The sequence below is a fragment of the Pseudorasbora parva genome, chromosome 4 (genome assembly GCF_024679245.1).
Source record: "Pseudorasbora parva isolate DD20220531a chromosome 4, ASM2467924v1, whole genome shotgun sequence".
Lineage (NCBI taxonomy): Eukaryota > Metazoa > Chordata > Actinopteri > Cypriniformes > Gobionidae > Pseudorasbora > Pseudorasbora parva.
The window spans coordinates 17,438,065-17,464,318 of record NC_090175.1 but is presented as its reverse complement, the minus strand read 5'-3'; the positions used below and the strand labels follow the sequence as shown (position 1 = coordinate 17,464,318).

Here is a 26,254-nt window from a genome sequence, read left to right as displayed (position 1 = left end):
TGAACAAAAATGGCATTTATTATGTAGGCAGGCAAAAATAAACCAAAAACAGTTGAGGCTCACCTTTAAGTATAAAAAATACTCAATATGAAACATTCTTAAAATATAGTAAGCTATGAAAATAGAAGAAAACATCCATATAAAAGAGAAAAACATGAAGTAAATTCAATAGATGAGTGACACCGTACCTCTTGGTGGTGGATGCATAGCATACACTCTTATGTTTAATAAAGCACAAATGCAAGCATACACATGATGCACACGCAGGTATCCAAGTGCACAGATAAACACATGCCAAACAATGGCACGTTCTGTAGGTCATTAGAAGTGGATCATTATAAAACAGGTCAATAACTGACCTAACATACTGGCCTAAAAACAAGGTACAAGGACAGTAAACAACAGTTCAGAAGAGCTAAATCATATTAAAAATCCTCACGTTTGCAAAATTCATTTTGGCAAAGGATAACTAAACTGAACCTTGGGGATTTAAAGTTTAAACTGTCTCTTTACCCATCTATCTATCTATGAAGTGCTTGCTATTCTTCTGTCACTTCAATGTGTCCAGCTTAGCTGAACAAATGTAATGGTGTATCCGTAGTGAAGCAGCACTTCTAAGCTCAAATCATCAACACGGTTTTTTTTTGTACCGTGAAAAGTTGATATTTCATAATGATGCACTGGAGACATTTTTTTTCTCAATGAGCATATCAAGTACTGTTACATTATCTGAAGAAGAACAATTACTTGGGCTTCTCGTGCTTCATATAAACCAGCATAAATGAATTCAATGTTTCCACTAAACTCATTTTGAAATCATCTTGATATTAAAACAGCTGCTCTATTTTGACTCAACAAACCTCTGAATCTTATGCACACACCATTATCCGTACAAAAATAGTAAAGTTCTCAATACATTTCGAATACATGGAATGATGCATGATAATACAAATTAAAATACAAGCATTCATATGCAAACTACACTTCTCAGTTCTAGTAAACTGCTTCCAGGTAGAGGTACATGAGTTGACAGTTTTACACAACTTACACAAACTCACACTGCAACAAAACTTAACAAATAAAACACCTCTGCTCCCTCAATCTTTTCTACTTCATGAGTCCCCTCCACTTCCCATTCCTGCTTTTCACACATTCCTTTCTTTCCTTTTTCCTTCAAACATATCTTTTACCTTTAACCAAATATCATCTTAGTTGTGTTACTTCATGCCCAAGTACTTCGTATTAAGATTCTAGAATAAACACAGACTTGTACCTCTGTGTTATTTCACACAGTTATCTGTACCAATTGGTCACATTATTATTATTTTTCATTTTTAAATCACACATATTTCTGTGCTCCCTATTTCAAATGCACATTTAGTACCATAACTTTTCTTTCATTGCCATCGAGCACTTCCTCTCACAGCTGCTGTTCCTCGTCTTCAGTGATGCCCTGGGCTTTGAGCTCTTCTAGTACATTAGTAAGATAGCCAGAATCTGGAAAGCCATGTCCAGTAAGATTGGAGCCAAATTCTGTCTTATGATGAACCTCATTCCAGATGACCGTGTCTGATTCTCCTGTGGTGCTGGAGGTTCCCACTGAGAAGATCAGCCGTCGGTCCCATGCCAGCAACAGAAGCCTTAACACCTAAGAATCATGCATTCCCATTGGAATGTAAGATTATAAAACAGTCATAACTTTATATTTTAAAACTAAAACCATATTGTATCTCATCAGTAACTTCTCATTAATAAGTGAATGTGCAACATTTTTACCAATTTGAATATTATCATGTTTTTATAATGCTATTACAAAATGTACCCTTTGATTAATTTAAAAACTTGCTGTATAGATCAAAACCACAATTTGTACCAGGCTGTAAACATGTTTTTTTCTGCTGTAAAAATGGGAATTTCAACATGGGGCTCAGTGAGATTCTGTTCCCTTCTGGAGCCTGTCCCTAGTGGCCCGTCGAGGAATTTGCAGTTTAAATTCTTATTTTTTCTATATAATCAATACTTCTGGATTGGCTTCAAGAGAGACCAAGGGAGGTTGCCGCTTGGTATAAACTCAATTCAATGGCTTGACATTCTTTTGAACTTATAACTCATGACTCATGATTTATAAAAACTACAAACTAATTTTCTAACAAAACAAGATCAATATTACTCTGACATGTTTTCAAACAAAATATATTAATTTTACTTGCATAAACCTTTACTTTCAGATGGAAAAACAGATGATAAACTGTCTTAATCTCTTTTTCATACTGCAGTGGTTCATCAATAGGTGGCAGCAGAGTAAAATGTGTAACTTCCAGGTCAAAACGGAACCGCAAAAGGTGTAACAATTCAGTTTAAATGAAAAATACAATATTAAAGCATATCTTAATGCATATCTAAAGTAAAATTTTAATACTAAAAACTTTTTTTTTTTTTTAGAAAAGTTTATGTATCTCGTCTAGGTCAAAATGGACCCGAATGCATTATGAGAGTTAAAGGGTTAGTTCACCCAAAAATGAAAATTATTTCATTAATTACTCACCCTCATGTCGTTGGACACCTGTAACACCTTCGTTCATCTTCAGAACACAAATAAAGATATTATTGTTGAAAGCTGATGGCTGAGAAAGGCTTCAGAGAGGCATCCATTGGCATTCAGTATATTTCCACTCACAAGACCCATAAAAGGCACTAAAAACGTTGTTTAAAAGTTAATATCACTACAGTGGCGTCTTTAGTGCCTTTTATGGGTCTTGTGTGTGGGAATGTACTGAATGCCAATGGAGGCCTTTCTGAAGCCTTTTTTTAGCCATCAGCTTTCAACAAAAATATCTTCATTTGTGTTCCGAAGATGAACAAAGGTCTTACGAGTGTTCAACCACATGAGGGTGAGTAATTAATTAAATAATTTTCATTTTTGGGTGAACTAACCCTTAAGTTTTACTTTAGAGATGTAGGTATTTTTATAATCAACTGAAACGCCTTAACACAGGCTTTATATAATGTAAACGAATGAGTTATAAAAAAAATGCACCCCCTCACAGTTGTCATACATATATGTAACTTTTTAAAATCACATCCACACAATAATTTGTTTGCATAGATACATTTTTCCAGTTTCTTTTTCTTTTGATCAGTCACTAAAAAAATATTACATATGGTGCAGTGATGTGTAAACCAAAATCAAAAAAGTACAAATGTGCACAAGTTTGTAGTGAGTAAGATTACTTTTAAATTAATCATTTTATTTAGCAAGGATGCATTAAATTGATAGCCAATGGACTGTAGCTATTGAGCTATTGATTAAGTTTTCGACTTCTGCGTACTGTGCACCTCAGCATGCCCTGACCCCGCTCTGTGATTTTATGTGGCCTACCACTTTGTGTCTAAGTTGCTGTTGTTCCCAATTGTTTCCACTTTGTTATAATACCACTAACAGTTGACTGTGGAATGTTTAGTAGTGAGGAAATTTCACAAAATTACTTTTTTTTTTTTTTTTCGAATGTACCACACTTGAATTCACTGAGCTCCGTAGAGCGACCCATTCTTTCACAAATGTTTTCTTGATTTTATGTACCTGTGGCCATGGAAGATCTGTGGCCTGAATTCAATGATTTGGAGGGGTGTCCCAATACTTTTGGCAATATAGCATATATTAAAATAGAAAAGTTATTTTAAATTGTAATAATGTATCACAATATTACTGTTTTTACTGTGTTTTAATCAAATGAAAAATAAAACACTATATGACCAACCCCAAAATTTTAAACAGTGGTGTAGGAGGTGAAGTTTTTTCATATGTACTGTAAGGTAGGAGGACTTACCTTGCGTCCATTTTCATTGTCTGGGAGATAACAATGACGGGGAAATCCTCTTGCAGTGAAAGGCTTCCGTGGATTTGGATGCTCAGGACCCTTAAGAGTGACGAGAAGATAATTTATGAAATATGATAATGATGGCGTGCAGGCAAAGTGTAAATGCCTGCATTTCAAGATTAAATAAAAAGGTAGATACATAACCATATGTTTTTAGTTATACCTGTATCCCGGGCGGTATGTTGTAGATGATGCGGATGGTTTTGCAGTCTGGGTGTCCTGGAAGTGAGTGCGGGATGACATGGTACTCCATCTTACCGGGCGGCTGGTTGCCTGTCTTTACTCCATATATTGTCTTACATGTGGGACACTGAAGGCTGCCATCTTTGTTGCCATTGTTGTACATGGCCACTAGGCACTGGATGTGATAAAGGTGCCCACATTGCGCCAGTCGTCCAACCGACTCGGCACGTGAAACACTCGATACACCTGGACCTTTATACCCCGAAGGTCCCACCAGAGCCTCCATACAGATAGTGCAATCCTGAAAGAAAATACACAATGCTGATATAGCACACCATTAGCCTACATGTAGATATAAAAGGTTAAGAGATCGATTTTAATAAATGATAAAAAATTACAAATATTTAAAAAAATATATAAAATATTAAATCTATCCAGCCAATCATATAATGTGTCATCTTTTTAGTTGGATTCTGGTAGCATATAAGGCCATCTCCAAAGTAAACTGGGTTGTTCAGTTCTAGCTAGGCACAATTGCATGGTTGGTTACACGTGTGTGTGTGTGTGTGTGTGTGTGTGTGTGTGTGTGTGTGTGTGTGTGTGTGTGTGTGTGTGTGTGTGTGTGTGTGTGTGTGTGTGTGTGTGTGTGTGTGTGTGTGTGTGTGTGGAATTACAATTTGAGAGAAATGTTTAAAGCAAAATTCATCAAGAAATAAACAATCTTGATTCCTGTCTCTTCATGTCTTCCAGAAGACCGGTAAAGCCACAGATCACAGTGCTATTTGCCCTGTAAGAACCCTTTGCTACCAGCTCAGAAATCTACTAGATCTGAAGCCAAGAGTTAGAGAAGATGTTTGATCACATAGGGATTAAGGAAATAAAATAATAAGGATGTCTTACTTCTTCTGGTGGATTCCTGACCTTCTGTAAGTACCTCTTTACCACGTCCTCTGGTGTTTTACCTGGAAAACAAATAATTTACGCTTTTACATTTCAATAGTCGTGTGCATTAATCTACTTTATGACAATCGATGAGAACATCTGGTAGTGATTAGTGGCCATGGTGTTTCAGGGGTTGCCTTTAGACTAAATTTGTCATACCAAGCAAGTTCTTTTTCCCACCTTGAACAGCCTGAATGTTTTGTGGCATCGATTAAAAAGGAAACAAATCAGAAACAAACCTATTCAGCGATGTGTGGAATTTCAAAGCTAACTAAATTATAAATAAATAAATATACAAAGAAATGTAAAAAAAGCAAAAATACAGAAATTAAAGGGTTAGTTCACCCAAAAATGAAATTAATGTCATTAATGACTCACCCTAATGTCGTTCCACACCCGTAAGACGAAGATGAACGGAGGTTCATCTTCAGAACACAGTTTTAGATATTTTATATTTAGTCCGACAGTGTATCTAAGTGAATGCACACTATACTGTCCATGTCCAGAAAGGGAATAAAAACATCATCAAAGTAGTCCATATGTGACATCAGTTAGTTAATTAGAATCTCTTGAAGCATCGAAAATACATTTTGGTCCAAAAATAACAAAAACTACGACTTTATTCAGCATTGTCTTCTCTTCCGCGTTTGTTTTCAATCCACAAACAAAGATTAAAACAGTTATGAATCAGCTTATTGATTCATGATTGTCACGTGATGTCACGTGATTTCAGTAGTTTGGCACTTTGACACGCGATCCAAATCATTAATCAATAAGCGGATTCATAACCCTTTGAATCTTTATTTGAGGTTTCAAAACAAACGTGGAAGAGAAGACAATGCTGAATAAAGTCGTAGTTTTTGTTATTTTTAGACCAAAATGTATTTTTGATGCTTCAAGAGATTCTAACTAACTAACTGATGTCACATATGGACTACTTTGATGATATTTTTATTCCCTTTCTGGACATGGACAGCATTCACTTGGATACATTGTCGGACTAAATATAAAATATCTTTTAACCCCAGAGAAACTGGGGGAGGTTGCCGCTTGGGTTTGACCAAACGAAACGAAACGAAAGCCTTTGCAAAAAGTCACACAGGGAATAAATGACTTAGAGATATGCAATATTTCCAAAATCTTATATCACAGTTTAAGTCATTTAATGTCACATTAACTTTATGTATGCACCACACATACTCTTTATTCCGAACAGGGCCATAAAATTACGCCTGGTAGGGATTTCTAAAATGTTTTGGCACACATGAACAGAAAATGCATCTTTAACAGATCTGATAACATACTTTGACATGGAAGCACGTGAAATGATCCACTATTAATCACATTTAAGGTAAATGCGCTGGATGGAGCTGATAAGAGCTTGCACTTATTGTCAATGAGAATCGTAAGCAGCGAGAAACCAGCATGCATTTTCACTAAGCAAATACAGTTTACATTCGCGTTGCCTAATTTTGCATGCTCAAAATGTAACATTTTAAATGCTTAAAATGCAACGCTACAGCTAGTGAGACGATGCATTTATTTTTGCTTTTTTACATTTCTTTGTATATTTGTTTATGTATTTATTTATTTATAATTACGTTAGCTTTAGAATACCATAGAAGTGCAGTGCAATGTATTTATCTGTGAATATGTCTAGAGGTACATGCGTTCTCACCTTTCCGGGCTTGTTTCTTGGTGGTCTTGCGGCAGCAGTGCCCAATGCCAGGAATTGGTCTGATGTCACTCTTGCTGACAGGTGGAGGATGCAGAACCAGTTTTGGTGGACGGGTCAAACATACAGGTAGTCCTGCTGCACTCATCAGAATACCAGTAATACCTGCAATGCACCAAAATGCACATAGTTCATTCAAACTAATGTAATTGTCAGTTTATACTTTTTATTTTTATAAATTGCTGATGGTGTATTAAAAAATGTCTTCCTACCAGCTAATGCCGGATGGACAGGGCTGGAGCCATTAAGATTCTTCACTGGTACTGTCGGTACCCTAGGAGAGATTTAAAAAAAAAGCTTGATAAGGCCTGTGGACACTGACTGCTGCCTAACAAAATGTTCACAACAACAATCCAATCAATTCCCAAAGCACTAAATGAAGTGCCGTGCTACATTTTTTCATCCGAGAAGCCGTTTCACTCGGATATACATAATTGCTTTTAAGAAACAAATTGTTGTCTCTTAAAGTCAGCATGAAACAGAATTTGTGGACATGCTGATCCTACAAACTGCAGAATTTTTCCCTCTTGAGTGGTGTCACAATATACAGTGACATTTTAAAAAACTCAATAAGGATATCATGTTGATACCACAAATGATAATATGTAGCACAGGTAAAATACATAAATAAAATAAACTACACTATGCTACACTATGTAACTGTTTCCGTCCGCTAGAGGGCGCCTATTCAAAACAAAGGTGTAGTTTGATGAGGCCAGGTTTGAGCTCAGAATCTTGGGACATGTGGTCTTAACCTCACAGCCGGTGGAAAAGAATCAGGATATGAAAAAATCATGTTGATGGATGCGATTATTAACGTTACTGTAGTATGAAGCAGAGCGGGACAGAGTGTTGTGGAGCTGAGCAAGGCCGCGATTGTTGTGCAACACACGCCTCGCGAGCAACGGGACTTTTATTAAGACGGGACACAGTCACCAACACCATTTCCGGTCATGAGTATGAGGTAATGCAGCTCTGTTTATCATATTAGATACATTTAGTGTGTTTTAAATGATATTATGACGTTACTCTGTGCGCTCGCTCAGCGACTGCTGTGACACACTGCTAAGAGTTAAGTGTTTCTGCCAAATAAAAGCAGAAACCGGGGGTAACGCAGATATGTCACAATTGACAGGTGACGCCCTCAGACGTCCCGGCTTCTTGGTTAAAATAGCAATTTTCTCACAATTTACAAATAGTTGGAAACATTTGGGATATTGTAAGTACTCAACTGAACAAAATATATAACACTAGCCTGGTGGTTTTTGGTTATTTCACTGCAAAAATACTGCACAGTGCACCTTTAAAGATGATTCTAACTAATTTTTTTTTTTTTTTTTTTACTTATTTATTTTATTATACATTTATTTTTTCTAAATATAAATATATACTGCAGTAATATCACAGTGATTCCCATACATTGATTTATTTGTGGTGGTCCACCACAATATCAACAATGACCGCCACATATAGATTTGCTGTCAATCAAACTAAAATCGAAAGATGTATAAGGCTTGTCGGGCCTTATCAAAATCGCAAAAGACAAAAAGTTTCTTTTGTGCGCTGCGTAAAGAGAGGTGCGCGCTACACTCATGCGATCAGCTCCGGAGGTCTCAGTTCAGTGTATGGATGCAGTGAACTCCATCCGCGCATTTTTTGTGTGCATTTGGGAACGTAGTAGGCACCAGTTATGCATTACTTTTACAGCTGCATAGTTGATGATCACTGCATTTAACTACATTTGTAAAGAGACACGTTTTCTGCCAAAATAAAAGCTTGAATGCAGTGTCCGTCAAAATAAAAGCTCACATATTATTACAAAACTAAGTGTGAAAGTTTAATTATTTTTTTCAGTGCATTTGTTTTCCAATATATGGCTATTACTGTCATAGTACTAATGTTATTATTAGTATTATTATGTAGTGTAATGATTAGACTGAGACACAATCACAACTATAAGAGGGTTTAGTCCCCTTTAAAGTTTAGACTTTTTTTGTTCAATTTGCAGACTGAATGTGGATTGGAGCTCTTTATTTTGAACTCTCTAAGTCAGGGGTCTCCAACACGTCGCTCGTGAGCTACCAGTAGCCCGTGGCCTGATTGGAGGTAGCTCGCCAAGACGTAGGCTCCTTTGCATCTAATCAGAGTGAGCTAATTTAGACGGACTTAGAATTTTTTATTTATGAACAAATGTAAATGTAAACATGCAAATGTAGGGTTGTCAGAGGTACATGTAGGCAACTTTAGTACGATGTTGGTGGTGAAAGTTTAAAAAAATGACGATACCAGCATTTCTGTATTACCGGTTGTACCGACTCCCGAGTATATTCGGTACACGCAGTTTTCGTGTTAATCCAAGCGCAGGGCTCCAAACTGTAGCCGAATATATACTAGTGTCTGTGAATATTAAACTGCAAATTACTATTTAAATAATTCTCCTGCAAATTCTGCGTCTCTGCGTGAATAACAGGCGCAGATGCGAAGGCGCAGCAGCGCGCGCCCGCGTGTGCACACACACGCACACACACACACACACACACACTCACTCGCGTGTCTCTGCCATGTGCCACTATGCATAAACTGTCACTTCATGAGAATTTAACGTTTCATTTAAGGAAGCTGTCATATGAACACAGACACTCAAAGTAACCAGTCATAATAAAAGTTTGGTTTAACGTGGAGAAATTGACAGAATATATTTGGCCACTGTTGCAGCCTATACAGTAGATTTAACTACATCTCTATGTAATAGTAATACGTCTCTACTAATAATAATAATTATGCCTAGATTATTCCTTATTTTTAACTTGATATTTTATGTATAAACAATGATTACTTTTTAAACAGCATACAGCCTTTAAATGTTTATGTATGATTTACTTATAATAATTATCATTGTAAATAATAAACGTTTTAAATTTAATTGATTTAAAAAAAAAAAAATTCAGGTGTAAAACAGTTTGGATTGTTGTTAATATGAGAATTATGATGCATTATTTAAGAGTTTTAAATATTGTAGAACATGAGTAGCTCTCGGCGACTTTCATTTTTAAAAAGTAGCTCTCAAATGAAAAAATGTTGGAGACCCCTGCTCTAAGTGCACCAGATTGATGAATTTAACATTAAAATGCACAAAATGTTCTTCCCCAAAGAGGAACTGAGGTCCACCCACCAGTTTCACCAAAATCCTGTTCGGAAACACTGATATTGTTATCATGAACTTGTTATCATGAACTTTCTTCTCAAAGATGATTATTAAATGTGTAAAACTAGGACACAGACATTCTACGAATTTCTACATGATCAAGTATGTTCTTGCACCCAATTAAATTTTAAAAGTTTAATGTGTTCAACAACTAGCATGCAGACAAACCATTGTTCTTCTTCCAACATAAATAGTTATATGAAACCTAACTGAAAGTGTATTTTGACACATTTTTGGACAAATCAATGTGAAAAATGGGTAACAAAATACCAAAGGGCAAAACAAAAACAAAAAAATTAAACAGAAATGAACTCTAATATAGCCCTTTTACTTCCCTCTTCAGAAACTCAACGTTCTTGTCTAGTGTTTTCCCATGCTTGTTGTCTTATCTCTTGTATGTTGGCCGCTAGCCTTTTTGAAGGAAAAAAAAAAAACGTTGTGTCCATACGTAATGTATTGAAAATGTGAAGAAAATGTTCCTGTCAGCCGTTGCTGGGTCTGTCTGTGTGCTATGAATGTACTGGATCTTCCGATTGGATGAGAAGTCTAAAGCTGCACTCTCATTACCAGTGACAAAGCATCACAATGCCATTATTTTAAATAGTTTTAAGTCAATTTAACCTCCCCCTAAGAAGTTTGTTGAGGCCCCCTGGTTGTGTTGTGCATAACAATGCAAAATGTGTGATATAGAATTATATCTGAATAGCTTCATTTTTAAGGGTAACAGGTATACAGCTGACCTAAATAGCAATCCCTCCGTTTACGGTTACATATCCTCATTGTCATGCTCCGTTCTTTCCGAAACTAAAATAACAATAATGTTCTGATGCCAGCAAAGGATACATGTCAGTTGACAGAACAAAAATGAGCTGTGGTGTGACATTTAGGGAGAGCTGAGTTTGTAAATCACCAACACCAAAAAAAAAAAAAAAAAATGAAATACTGCCACATTTTTTCTTTTGAATGGAATTCCTGTTTAAGATGTACTTTATTTGCAGCATATGATGTTTTTCTCACGAAAGTGAAACCTGACACTAATATGCTGAAGTGGTTACGTGGTAAAAGAAGGACATGTTGAGTGTTTTCTTAAAATGATGACATGACAGGTTACTAATGTATTTTAGCCAATCATCAAGACCGCAGCAGTAAATTTTGTTTAAATGTCTGTTTTGTTTTCCATTGAAAAACAGAAGTGTCAGACACAAGAGGGCAAATGGCTGTTTGGGTAAGGCCAACGGAGAAGCTTTTGACCTCCACTGATCCTTGATCTTGTCTCTACAACTGACTTGTCTCTTTGTTTTCTCTCACACACATGCTCAACAACTGCTGCTCTGACTCCAGATGGCTTTACGTCTGAAGCAGAACATTCCTTTACAGAGAGCACCAGACTCACAATGTTCCCCTGCATTAGAAAGCACATATTATGTACATTATGTCACAACACCGGTGTAAGATGATAGTTTCCTTTGTATTTGCTTTATAAACTAGCCTAGGTACAATATGCATTCTCAAAGGCGCTTCAATCCACCCTCGCTACATCCCAAACCGCCATCGCCAAAAGTCACATCTAATACTTCAGGAAACACAGGGACACCCTACATTCAATGTCAAAACCTTTTGCTCGTTAGTTACCCCAACTCCTTCCTAACATAGACATGCACAAACACACTCTACTGTGTCAAACGCTTTAGTGAGACAGCATTGTGTTGCTAATGCAGACCAGCCCATGTCATGTCAACAAAGGTTGCTGCAGAAACCTAGCGTGAACACGAAATCACCACTGAGAGCTGCGGGAAAAGCCACAGAAACAGCTATAGACATAAAGGGGGTGGGGATGGAACGAATAAGACCGTTCTGTCCCCAGATGGTCATCAAACAGAGCAGACATGGATGATTTAGCAGTGTGAGAAACGTGAGAAACAAACTCCTACACAGAGGAGGGGGGGGAAACATGAACACACTCATACATCAGTGAGGCTGACACCTATATTTTATATATTAATTATATTGTTGTCAGTGGAACATGTCGCTATAACATCGACAAAGTGTTCAATTTGTTAATTATGAACAGTTTATTTATTGTTTTATAATATATTATAATAATACGTATTCTTGCTTTTCAATTTTGTCATTTACAGCAATAAAATTAAGTGAGGTTTAAGTGTCAAAATATAATTATAATACATTTATATAATTATAATTATAATATAACACCACTGTTCAAAAGGTTTGGGGTCCAGACAAATTTATGTTTTTAAAAGCCAATACAGAAATATTATGAAATACTTGAAAAGTAATTTATTCCTGTGATGCAAAGCTGATTTTTCAGCATCATTACTCCAGTCTTCAATGTCACATGATCCTTCAGAAATAATTCTGATATACTTAATATGTAACATTTCTTCTTATTATCTATGCTTGAAAAAGATGTGCTGTTAACATTTTTGTGGAAACCATCAATTTAAATGTATCCTTGCTTAAAGGTGCACTATGCAACTTTTACGTCCTCTAGAGGGCGCCTATTCTAAACAAATGCGTAGTTTGATGACGCCAAGTTTGAGCTCAGAATCTTGGGACATGTGGTCTTCACCTCATAGACGAAGGAAAATAGGACTCGGGCAGAAATCATGTTGATGGATGTGATTATTAACGTAACTGTAGTATAAAGCAGAGCAGGATCGAGTGTTGAGGGAGCTGAGCAATGCTGCGGGACACGCGACACAGCAGCGGGACTTTTATTACGACGGGGGACAGTCGCCAGCGCCATTTCCGCTTTTCCGGTCATGAGTATGAGGTAATAGCTCTGTTAATCATATCAGATACATTTAAGTGTGCTTAAAATGATGTTATGACGTTATGGCAGAATAGCACTTCTGAGAGTACTTCGACTCGGCGTAGTAAAAAGTCCTGGCTCTCCCCCTGTGAAACGTGAGGGAGGATTTTTCAGGCATGACTTTTTACTGCGCCAAGTTTTTTGATTTAGTTGATTTTTGCACTGTTCAACTCTTATATAAAGCCAGCAAAAATGATCTGCCGGTCAACATTCAAAAGTTATTTACTGAAAGAGAGGGGGGCTATAACCTGAGGGGATGTGGTGACTTTTAAAGTTCAGGCGGTGAGAACCACCAGGAAAAGTTTGTGTGTATCTGTGTGTGGTGTCAGACTTTGGAATAGGTTGGGGAAACAGCTCAAGCGATGCCCAAATATTTACAGATTTAAAGCAAGATACAAAGAAATGGTGTTGGCAAAATATAAGGCTGAAATAGGGATCTTGGTGTTATGAATATGGGGTGATTTTCCATGTATAAAAACGATATTAGTAAAGATCATAATTATATTGATTATATAAATTGTGATATAATTATAATAGAGCAGAATATGACTACATAGATAGTAAATAATAATAAAGAGATGTATGATACATGACCACTATATTGTAACTTAACAAAAAATCCGCACTATTTAGTCTTAGCACTGGTAACGATGTAGTGGAGATAATAATTGCTACCACTGTGTCTGTCATTATTGTTATTGATGTTATTATTGTTATTGTAAAACTGTGAGTTATGTGGTTATATTTTACATAGTATTACATGATTATTATAACTATCTGTTTTTTTATTTTATTTATATAAATACATATTTTTATATTATATTTTTGAATGTTTATGATAGTGAGGATTATTACATTGCATTATTGTGTTTATTGAGATGGTTATAATTAGGTATGTTGTATATAAAATACTATAATATCAACAACAATAACAAAAAAATTGTTAGTGAACAGACAATGATAACAGCTATATGATACAATATAAGAGAATTAATTGGGGGTGGGATTAAATAAGTTCTACTTCTTTCCACTCCCATTTCAGCGAGTATAGGTGTGTACGTATGAATGTATTTATGTATATTTTCATTTATTGTTAATGTGTTTTTTATTTAATATTTTATGTTATTTTTTATTAATTTTTTGCTCACAATAAACTTCAATCAATCAATCAAGTCGAAGTACTCTCAGAAGTTCTATTCCGCCATACATTATAGTTCTCCTTTTTAATCCGCTTAGAAAAGCGCCACATTTTATTTTATGTCATCATACTTGATCGTTCAGCTATTGGTGTATCTGTATTTAAATAGGGAAAACGTGGAGGTGTTTGGTGGCTTCTAACTTGATCTCTGTTTGGTACCATAGTGAATGAGCTGGGCTTAGTGGGCTAAGTTAAATGCTATCAGATCATCACCGCGCGTCAGAGAGATTAAGTGCATGCACTAAGACGAGAGAGGTATGTATCAACTCGTCTTAGTTAAGGGAATAACATAGTTTAATATGAAAAAGCGGTAAAGTATCCCTTTAACTGGCGACTCCTTCAGACGTCCCGGCTCATTGGTTAAAATTGCAATTTTCTCACAATTTACAAATAGTTGGAAACATCTGGGATATTGTAAGTCCTCAACTGAACAAAATATATAACACTAGCCTGGTGGTTTTTAGATATTTTACAGCAAAAATACTACATATTGCACCTTTAATAAAAGTATTAATTTCTTCCCAAAAAATTGTACCGATGGAAATGTACATGAAACTGAAAAAAAAGTGAAATGCCTGTTCTTACCCAGAGGCAATAAGCGCACGTGACTGTGCCATGGCAATTCTCTGCAAAGCAGGCCGACTAAGCCCTGCCAGACTGGCACGAGGTGGTATAGGGGCTGCACAGGCAGTAGAGCGCTGAGAGGCCAACGCTGTTGAAGATGACGTCAAAACTGTGGGACTGGTTGACGTGTTAACAAGTATGGCAGTTGGCACAAATGTTGCTGAAAATGATGAGCTTGGGGCGGGTGGAGGCTGCTGATTCTGTGATGGCAGAGATGGGGGTAAAGATGAAGGCATTGGGCGGCTAGAGGAGATTGAGAGATTGGCAGTGCCCGATGTGAGAAGGGACAAAGACTGGTCAAAAACAGCAGAATTCTTGGCTTCTTCCGAGGGCGTACATTTTAAAGATGTACCACGTGGTAGTGTATGAGAATACGAGTTTAAAACAGAGGACTGAAGTGTCCCAAAACTGGATTTAGGATTGTTTGGCTTTGTTGCACGTCCAAGTGTCTGTGATGCAGTGCCATTTGCCTTTACACTCAACACCAGCATGCACTGCTGGCAGGCACAGGGCTGTCCAAAAGGAGCAAGAGATGACACCGAAAGCGCCCCGCTTGGGTAAACCGCACTTCCTTTTCTACTCAGGGTAGAACCGGAAACACCAACCCCGAGAAGTGCCCCTGTTGACCCTCCTCTAGCCATGCCTCCAGCCCCTGAGGCAGTCCCCCAAGCCTGTGAAGTTTTAGGCAGTGGCCCAGTAACCAGAGGGTAAACCATGTCTGAGCGTCTCTGGATGCGCCTCTGCCGCTGCGTTTGCCTGTTAATCTGAGTCATTGTCTGGAAGTCCACAAAGTAACAAAAGCCCAACGATGTCAGGTCCAGCCAGGGTTGCTGTCGGTCCCGCGCCGCTTGCAAGGCAATGCTCACCTCCATGTCATAGGTTATCCAGGAACCTGCATCATTTTCCCACTCCCATATCCAACCTTGACCTGGTGCTGAGGTGGGGTCATAGAAACTTCGTCGCACTGGTCGTAACGTACCTGAGGAGGTAAATGGAAGGGTTATAAATCAATCTTAATAAAAGGGTTATAATACACCAATAAAGTTTTTTTCTTATGAGAGGCAGCCAGTCATCATGTTACCCATCTAAAGGCACCAATATACTCATGGCAAACTTTTTTGTTCACCGCTTTGGGGTTAAAAAAAGTTTGAAATGCCTGAGCAGCAGTATAGAGTTAACTTAAATTAATGTCGCCTGCTGTGAGCGATAGTTAGTAATTATGTGAATATGTAAATATGTTCTACATGCTTTTTCACTCTCAATAACAAAATACATAAGAAAACGGTCAAGTAAGCATCCGATCATAGCGAATTGGATATGTTTTTTTGCAGCTCTGTAATTCGACACTCCAGTCAAGTCAAGTCAAGTTTATTTATATAGAACTTTATACAACAGGTTGCTTTAAAGTAAGCAGCTTTACTGCGAACAAAAAAAGAAAGAAAAAGACTGTATTTTTCAGTTAGAATTTCTACTATAGAGCAACTCTCCGGTGTTCATGTTTTTATTTGCAGACGTCTAACCTTGACTAGACTAAACAGAAGACATTTCTATCTCAAAGAAGGCAGAGCCTTTAGAACACACCTACTTATTCCATATTCACCATAGACCAATGTTAGTCTGAATGTGTTTACCAGTCAGAGCGAACCTTTCTGGAAAGTTTGCTTTTGCAAGTTTAGCTCCAAAAAATTACTATCAAACTACATCACACCAATTTGTTGTTGGATTTAGCTTGAAGCTTGCTTGACCTGTTCAACTGAAAGAGGAGGTTATGATCTGAAACTGTTCAAAAGTTTTTGATCTGTAAGATTTTAAATGTTTTTAGAAGAAGCCCCTCATGCTCACCAAGGCTGCATTTATTTTATTATAAATGCAAAAAATAAACAGTGATATTGTGAAATATTATTTAAATGTAAAATAACTATTTGAATATTTTTTAAACAATATAAATATATTTTAATAAATTTTTCAGCATCATTACTCCAGTCTTCAGTGTCACATGATCCTTCAGAAATCATTCTAATATGATGATTTGCTGTTCAAGAAACATTTATTTTTATTATCAAAGTTGAACACAGCTGTGTAAAAAAAAACCATTTCAGGATTCTTTGATGGAAAAACTCTTTAAAACGTTTAAAACATTTTTACATCTTTTTTTTTTTTGGAAATACATTTCTTTACTGTCAGTTTCTTCAGCGATTCAGCATGTGGCTTTGTATCAGTCGAAACCTGGGAGTATATTCAAATTATATATGACTCCACCCCGTCATATCTCCCTGAGACAAGAGTTTTATGTATTTTATTTTTCTGGAAAAAATCATCCAATGACGCAAATATCATTATTTTACATCATCTGAGAATTTTTTTGGCCAGAGGCTAAGACTACAGCCAGCATGTTTTCAACCTGCGCATACTGTCTATGGTGGGACCGCACTCACAGCACTCGGCTCGGCGAGCAGTGTTTCAACTTTTCAAATTAACTACTAAAGTTAAGCTTCCAAAGGCATGAACTGAAAATGCGCCAGACTGAACGCACGCTGTGAATTTATGTTCTCAAACTGAACTGATTTTATGAAAATGAGCACGGTGGCCAATTGATCCAGTGATCAAGTAGCGCTGGCTTTGGTAGTGGCCTCGTTACGCAGCGAAGCAAGTGCATTCTGGGAGTTGATGTCTTTCATCACCTTGAGACAAAAATACATTTTCTGTCTTTTCTCAGTCTAGGCACCAAATAAAAAATTTAAAAAAATCACATTTCTAATTTATTAATGACCCAGTTGAAATACAAAGCTTAATGCTAAATCACTGAAGTAACCATTTAAGTACTTTCCCCTCCAAAAATAAAAATTAAACATTCTTACTGACCCAAAACTATTATTTTAAGCTTAATATTCATCAATGATTCATCAGTATAATTCATCAGTAGCCTTCTACTTTCTTCTTTCATAATATAAGTATCAGAACAACATTGTAAATCAAAGACACCCAACTGGTATTATAGGAGACATATCACAATGTCTGCAATGTAAGGATTCAATCCTTCATTATACCAACTGAATGCCTATTGTAGTGCTTTGAGCATCCTTTGAATTTAAACCCATTCATCAGAGCTTAAATACGTTTACAATCTCTCCAGTAAGGCTGATCAGACCAGGATCCTGAGTGTTTAGAGTAAGAATTCAATTCAAATCAAATTTAAAGCAGTAACTGGGACAACACATGCATGCAATATCCATTTAGCTAATGCACAAAATACATTTAGGAATTCATGACGTAGTGCTGGGACATACAAACAGAAAACAAGAACCCATGTGAATAAATAGATCTGAGCTTAAAGCAAAGAGCCACAGAGCACAAAAGATCCACTGAGGCGTGAACGTTAGCTCAAGAGGAGAACTGGGAAAACTCTTGAAGCCAGAAACTAGCGAAAGGATATATTCTCTTTTTAACACCCATGTACACCTACTAGATCTTCAGATAGTTCGAAACACTTAATGTGTTGCATGCTTCTGCAGATATTATGGAACTTTATAAAGCATGTTCCAGAAATGAGGTGGAGTAAAGCATGATGTCACTGTGCATTGATCATCCTTTGTGTCTGAACTCACTTTACCAGCTCTGTGCCTCAGTCATATCATAGTCATGCTCTTTCATCTTTATTGTAAAAGAATGCAACTGTCTTTTGTTAACAAATGAATAGATAACTTTTTGCCTATGTTTTTCTTTTTCTTTTGCTGCTTGTGAGAAGTCATTTCAATGAATTATTCAGTCAAGCTAATGATAAACATGTATCATGGGATTGTGCATTATTTTTTACAGCATCTGAGTACTATATATTGTAAGTCTAGTCACGCACACTGATATTATATAAGGGGATGCTTTTAGAAAAAAGGTGGTCTGTTCATGGGCCATTGAATATAATAATATGATTAGAATAGAAATTAAAATATAGTATGGGATATGTGCTTTTTTTTAAAGTATTTGTTCTTGTCGTGTGGCTGATGTCCAATGTCGCTAGCTGAGCAGAAATAAGCCCCATTTCCACCGAAATTACCAGAAACAAATTGTCCCAGGAACTTTTATTTACAGAAACGCCTACCTTTTACAGAACTTCCTACCTTCTTATACCTTTTACTTATACACTTATATCATTGATCACACATAAACTGACATTTAACAAAAAGAGACTGGGCTGTGTTTTATGTCATATTTCATTTTGTTATAGTGAAAATCATATATATGCTCACTTGTCTGAACCACGTATTATTATTATTTCATGTAAACGAAAAGAGGTTGCCCATTTTCTGTTATCCGGGAGTGACACGCGATGACTCGCTCACAAGATGGCAACGCCCAGCTCGACTCTACTTTGAGCTTCAGAGCGGCTTATCGGAATCCTATGGGTGACGCCACGGACACTACGTCCATATTTTTTTACAGTCTATGCATAAAACAGAAAAGCTGCCTCTATTTTTTTTCATTAAAGAAACGTAATCATTTTAGGCTACAATAAAGCGAAATTTTCATAAAGAGCCACTCTTCCTTTTTTCCATTAATCGTGTGTTTATTGTTAAAATTAGGGTTGGGCATCATTTTGATTTGAACGATTCTGATTCCTATTCTGATTCTGATTCTGATTCTTACTTTCGATTCCGGTTCTTTTTCAATTCTCGATTTCGATTCTTTGAGGGGTGTAGTCAAAACATGTCACATCGTTATTCAATGCTATTTTCAATACCACGGGGGAAAAACGCTGCATATACTGTCAATTAGATATTTTTTTATATAATTATTTTTTTTTGTCTTTCTTTTGAAAGTCTAGGCAATCAAAAATTTCTTCTGAAGAGATCGCTTTTAAGCCTTTTCTCATATATAAACATTGATCAATTACTATTAAAGGTCCCGTTCTTCGCGATTGCATCTTTCAAACTTTAGTTAGTGTGCAATGTTGCTGTTAGAGCATAAATAATACCTGTAAAATGATAAAGTTCAATGCCAAGCGAGATATTTTATTTAACAGAAGTTCCCTTTCAAAGCCTACAGCGAACGGCCGGTTTGGACCACAGCAGGAAGTGCAGGGATGTAATTATGTCACTAGAACAGTTTGTTGACTAACCCTCCGCCCACAAGAACACGCAAAATAGGGGGCGTGGTCTTGTTGCTCTCCCACGTGGAGAAGAGCTCGCATTCAGCGCTTGCATCTCCCTGTTATGGTAAGAGGCGGGACCTTTCCGGGCAAAGTGCGCTAAGCTGCTGTCCAATCACAACACGTGAAGCGCTGGCCCAATCAGAACTCGTTACGTGTTTCTGAAGGAGGGACTTCATAGAACAAGGAAATCATCAGGCCGTTTTTAGGACAGAGGAAACAGCGCTGTACAGATTAGTAAATTGTGTGAAAAATACTGTGTTTTTACACGTGAAACATGAACTCATGTTATATTGCACACTGTAAACATAATCAAAGCTTCGAAAACAAGCGAAGAACGGGACCTTTAAACTTAAGCTACACTGTGTAACTTTTTTAGTTTATTCTTAGCTAAAAACACTTAGTTGTTTCAAAAATATATTTGCTCATTAATGTATATTTACTTCTTTCAAGTAATAAAGTATTCTCGTAAGTTTATAATATGCTATTGAAAATACATACGAGTGAGGGGTTCGAATGCTGGTCGCCATGTTGCCTCTCCATCTTGAAAGTACATTAGCCAAAGAGAGACATATCGTAAATTCAAGCTTCGCCTTTCGCGTTTTAACACTCAATGGCACTGTGTCGAATGTGAAGAGGGGGATTGCCATCTTAATCTTGGACTAAATCGGCCACCGTAGGAGTTAAAACGAAATCAGAATTGAGAGGAACAGAAACTATTGTTCACTGGATGGTCATACACCTTTACACCGCTACATGGGGGAAAATAATCACACAGTGTAGCTTTAAATGTAACAGTATTCAGAACAGAACAAGAACGAAAAATAAGTAGCTTTAAACAACAAAATTATGCTTAAACATAGCAAAATAGTTGCATTCATTAATACAACAACAGTAAAGTCAAAAATGTATTATTTAAACTGAAACGGCATTGGTCTCACCTCTCTCATTCCTTATTTTCCTTTTTAAAATTTGGTCGCTAAACTATTCTTCATTATGTAAAACAAGGCTTTGTACTTCACTTGTTTTCCAATATTCACATAAAACAGCATCCTTCACATGCGCAAAAATGTGTTTGGTTGGACGCTGGGTACGGTGACTTTACAGCGGACCATTTCAATTGAGCAGTAACTTTTATGTTTGGTGGACTGTTTATAGAGTTGAACTTAGCCATATTGATAAATGCCACGTTTTGTGTGGAAACGACCATACGCCCAATTTTCTCCAATCTAAGCATTCAATCCTCCATTACCAACTGCATGCCTAATGTTGTGCTTTACGCATACTTTCAATTTAAACCCATTTATCGGAGCAGAAATAAGTTTACACTCTTTTCTGTAAAATTAAATTGGCTGAGATCAGATAAAGATCTTGTTTTTTATTCCTATGATTTTCAGCATCATTACTCCAGTCTTCAGTGTCACGTGATCCTACAGAAATCATTCTATGATGATTTGCTGCCCTTTTGATTTTTTTAATTTTCTCAATTTAATACACCATTGCTGAATAAAAATATTAAATTCTTTAAAAAACAAACAACCCCACAATTTTGAATGGTAGTTCAAATTCTCATATTCCACCTGTCATATTCTTCTACCAAAACACTAGATTTTACACTAGACAGTAGACACTAGATTTGGCCATAATGAAATACAGTAAAATACATTTTTAATGTTCAACATGTGCTGTAGTAGTCTATCAACAAAAACAAAACAAAAAAAAAACTCTCATGATATATGTCATTAAGTCAATGTTTCCATCAGGATCTCTCAGTATTGATCGTGATGGACTGAAACTGTTATTTTATACTTCAGTTTCAGTTCAAAATAGTCTGTCCAGATAAAACTAGATAATGTGACTCATTACGGCCATACCAACAGATGGCCATGTCCACTTTCACATGCCAATCATACAGCCTGCACTTAAGTTTGCAGGCTTGTGCTAGTATGTGAGTGGGAGTAAAAGGCTGTGCTTCAGCAGATCATAAACTGTGACATTGGGTTAAGGATCCCAGGACCTTTACAGCGGCACAAAGCCCTATACAGCAGGTGTACAGAGACTGTCCATCTGTTCCATTGTTGCTGGCTATGTGCCTCCATCATTGCCCCAATTTTCATTTCCCTTCCCTCTTTCACACTAACAACTTTATTCCCCGCTCTTTTCTAAAAGAAAAAAAAGTATCGATACAATTTATACGATACAATAAATGCAATGAATTATAAATCCAACATTGTTCAATTAAAGCCTCAGACACACGCCTTATCTAGCGGATTACACCACTTCTGTAGGGTTTCATTAAATAGAATCGTCGCTGGATGCGCAATTTTGGGGGACAATTTCGCTCTTTCTTAAACACTTCTATCTTTAATATTATTTTCTGTGCTGAAATATATTCTGTTCCTGTTTCTAGATTTATGTCATTTAGAAAATGTAAATCTGGTGTGCGACAAAAGATCAGAGGTGTAAATGTAAATGTTAACAACTCATCAAACATTTTGAATTTAACCTAAATGAGAAGGAAGCTATCTGAAAATGAAGCTTGATTAAAAACTTTTCCTTTGCATCCTAAAAAAGCAGTTGGACTGGAAAAGCCTCCATTTGGGAAACACTGTTGCTCGGTCATGTCAATCAGCGTGCATTACATTCTCACCGGGATCCGTGCAAATTAATAAACAACATTCTAGCACATGGTTCATTGCAAACTGTGACTATGATTTCATTGAGTGTAAACGCATTTAGTCTATATGAAAATGTCTGCTCTAGACAAATTTAACCAAAAAAGTATTACGTTCATAAAGCTGTGAGGGGGCCCCAGATAGGATTGGGGCCGCCTCGCACCACGGGTGGGTGTCCCATACCCCATTGGGTTTAAGTAAAAATGAGGCACACAAAGCCTTCTTATAGCATTAATCAATGGTGGGGGTGGGGTTGTAGATAAAGAGAAGGGACCAAACAATTTATAAAGTGGGTTTCAGAACTGAAAATCAGTGAAGATGAATGTACACAAGCAGAAAGTAAGCTCAACAAATACACTACTGGTGAATTTAAATTAAATACGTTTTTAATGTTTTTAAAATGAGGGTCTCGAGCTCACCATGGTTTCATGCATTTGATATGTTTTAAACACATACCATAATTAAAAATAGAGAACAGTTATTTTAAATTATCATAATACTGCACGATATTGTTGCTTTTACTGTTTTTTGATCAAATAAATGCATCCATGGTGAGCATGAGACTTCTTTCAAAAACATTTAAAAATCTTAATTATTCCAAACTTTTGATTGGTACTGTTGGTACACATCAATAAACAGGTACGGGAAGGATGGAATAATAACAAAAATGATCCACAAAATGGTCAGCTTGAAAAAAATTATAGCATTCCCTCAATTCTTTAGCCTAACCACGTGAGAGTCGTTGGATAAGAAGAAACACAATCCTGGCCTCTGTGTGTGTGTGTGTGTGTGTGTGTGTGTGTGTGTGTGTGTGTGTGTGTGTGTGTGTGTGTGTGTGTGTGTGTGTGTGTGTGTGTGTGTGTGTGTGTGTGTGTGTGTGTGTGTGTGTGTGTGTGTGTTATACTAATCTCCAATCTGCAATGGAAAAGCAGAGTAACTGACAGCACTCCAGGGGCCCAGAGTTGATGAAACTACATACTAGCCTGTTGCACAATAACAACCGCTCCCCATTTTTTCTCAATCAATCTTTATAGTTTCGTTCTTTCACTTGGAAGTGTGCTCATTTCCCTAAGCAGTGGTTTGTGGAAATTCACTCCACACTGTGTAAGTGTGTCTGAGCAAGTTACTTTGCTGGTTTTTAGGGCAAGTCTTGACAGAGCGACGAGGGTTGCAAATGTCACTACCTCATGTTAGGGATGTTGGTTACAAAACATTACCACAGAAAAACATTATTTGGGTGTTAGTAAAAAGATCATTTTTGGGAGCTGCCCGGGTGTGTATCTCTAAACCATTATTCACATTAGGGTTGTGCAGTTATGAGTTTTCTTATACACTACATTAACACAGATGCACTTTATCCATGGGGATAAACAGGGGTTAAAATTTTGTTGCAAGATTTATTTGCTCTGAGTCACTTTAATCAGTGTTCTCTTACATACCAGACTTTACTTTTACATACCAGGGCCTCAGTCTGATTACAACTGTGTGGTTTTGCAAGGCCGGACTAACAGACCTTGATAATGTGCTTTCTGCACCTCTATTGTCTCACGACCTTTTGTGTTGTCCAGTCATACGGTGGCCTCGAAAAAGTATTTGTAAACATGAAGTATGAATTCCATTGCATTAGATGCAATCTTGTATCTTAATTTAAAAAAATAAATGTACTTTTGTATTTTAAATTGTATAACGTATTGCACGTCATATTTTGCTATTTAATGCAAAAATATTTTAAGTGTGGCTTAGATATCAAATACTTTTTGCCATCAATGTATAACCATCCGAAACAACAGCACTTAACTGTGTCAAGACATTGTATCAATTATTCCATACAACTAATAATTATCTGTTATTAGTACTTGTTATTTTAATTGTTAGCAAGTAAACCAATAATGACTACTATTATCTTCTTTAGTTTCATCAAGAGATACTATCACTGATTTTCTACTACTCGTGCAAAAACTAACTACTATCCCATTGTAAGTCAATTTTGACTTTTATATCTAATTGCTACTAGATCCTATTCCAGTTTGGTTCATTTGGTACTAGCCCGTATGGTTTGGCTACTACTAATATAAATACGTAATCCAGTTTTGCTAATATCAGTTTATGAGACATTATCCATTTTTCAAATGGTACTAGAAAGTTGAGAAATTGTATCAACATGCAAAGCCTACTCAGAATGGATAATTTAGATGATGGCTGATAAGTTTAAAAATATTACTAATAAAAATGGTATTTCACTTGTCAATGCTTGGATCGTGACTAGCAGCAAAATACTACAAAATAATAAAAGTAGCAGGCTAGCCTACTATCACTTGATGATGGAATTTTATTCCCAGATAGGCTACTAACTAGACTACTTATAGATAAGTCCATAAAACAGTAACATGTAAGAGAAACTAGTTCATTATAAGGAATAAACGTTAGAGTGGCTTGCCACATTGGTAGAATGATGCTCCTCTGATTTTCATCTTACCGGTATCCTGTCTGAACTGATGCATGGAGTGTAGATCGATGATGTAGGGCGACAGGCGGCTGTCGGACTGGCCTAGAACGACGCTGCCGCCGCGGGGATCGCTTCTTATCACCTCCTCTATGTGGTGAGACACGGTCGGGCTGTAAGGCCGCCAGCGCCCGTGCTCGTTGAGCCATTCCCAGACGACCACGGCGGAGGCCAGTAACATCGTGTCCCTACAAGTAGAATAGAAAAACTAAGTAACGTTACGCTCTTGATTTCAACAACCGGTTTTGTGAGCGCAGGACGGGTTTGCTAATGCTAAAGTAAAGCACGGCAATTGCGGTGCCTGGTCTGGATATCATCGATAAACACAGGATGATTTGTTTTGATCTTGTACATTTTGGTTATCTGCATACAAGCATAAAATCTCACTCACATGTGTGTAGAAAACGCTTATCGCAGCATCAGGAAATAGATCTCCGTATCACTTCCATGGCTGGTCCCACTCGCAAAGCGATCCCAACAACTCCTTACGAGTGTCAACAAATAGTCAGCCGACCAATATTCTTCTTTCTTCTTCTACACATTCGGTGTTGACTGTCGCTCAGTTTGTGCTTCTTCTCCTTCTTAATAGTTTCTTGTTGCACGAGGTGCAAATTATCGAAAATCATGTAGACTTTAAGTAAATGCTCTCTTGTGAAAAGCTCGTGGTTTTGTGTTCAGCGCACTGGGTTGATAAAGTGACACCCAACACCACCTCATCATTCATCACCACATAAGCGTGAGTAATGGCACTAGTGCCGAAAAGTCCGAGTCATATCCGCGAATCGGTTCTTTCGAACAGTTCGTTTTATTGAACCACTTAAATGAGCGTCATCTCAACATGATATAGCTGCAAATGTAGCCTACAAGTCCGTATAAGACAAGGACTGGATTTCGAATAGAATAATAGTAAGCTGCCACATTACTCTTAATCATATTCTATATCTTTACATAGTATGAGACGAGACTTCTATTCAGCCGCGATCAGAAAACAGCCACAGTCGGACCGATTCAGTTCGACTCGTGAACTGTCAGACCGGTTTTGGGAAGTGGCTCAATTGATTCATTACAATTATATGACTCAAAGTTCGATTCATTCCTGAATCAGGCATCTAACTTTAACGTAACACAGAAGACGAAACCTGTTTGGTTGGTCATGTTTTTTCATGTAGGCTACTTGGCAGGCAATAAAAGCAGCGGTTTTGAGTTGCAACGAAACGAAACAAGCTATAATCAAACTGCATCAAAAGATATAGGGCCTACATTTGGGCTGTTTGCCTAAATAAGGCAAAATAATGGCAAAAACCGACTAGCCTATATTTTAATGCTGCTTTGTAA

At 37.0% G+C, this 26,254-nt stretch overlaps 1 protein-coding gene across 1 annotated transcript; it reads right to left on the bottom strand.

The window, feature by feature from the left end:
* Positions 1 to 25,676, bottom strand: dtx4b (deltex 4, E3 ubiquitin ligase b). Its single transcript, XM_067441143.1, has 9 exons — positions 25,311 to 25,676; positions 24,893 to 25,107; positions 14,560 to 15,577; positions 6,951 to 7,012; positions 6,682 to 6,843; positions 4,962 to 5,023; positions 4,042 to 4,362; positions 3,828 to 3,917; positions 1 to 1,648 (listed from the first exon to the last, which is right to left on the bottom strand). Coding segments are annotated over exons 1-9 (2,160 nt in total). The 5' UTR covers positions 25,313 to 25,676; the 3' UTR covers positions 1 to 1,420.
* Positions 25,677 to 26,254: the final 578 nt, after the last annotated feature.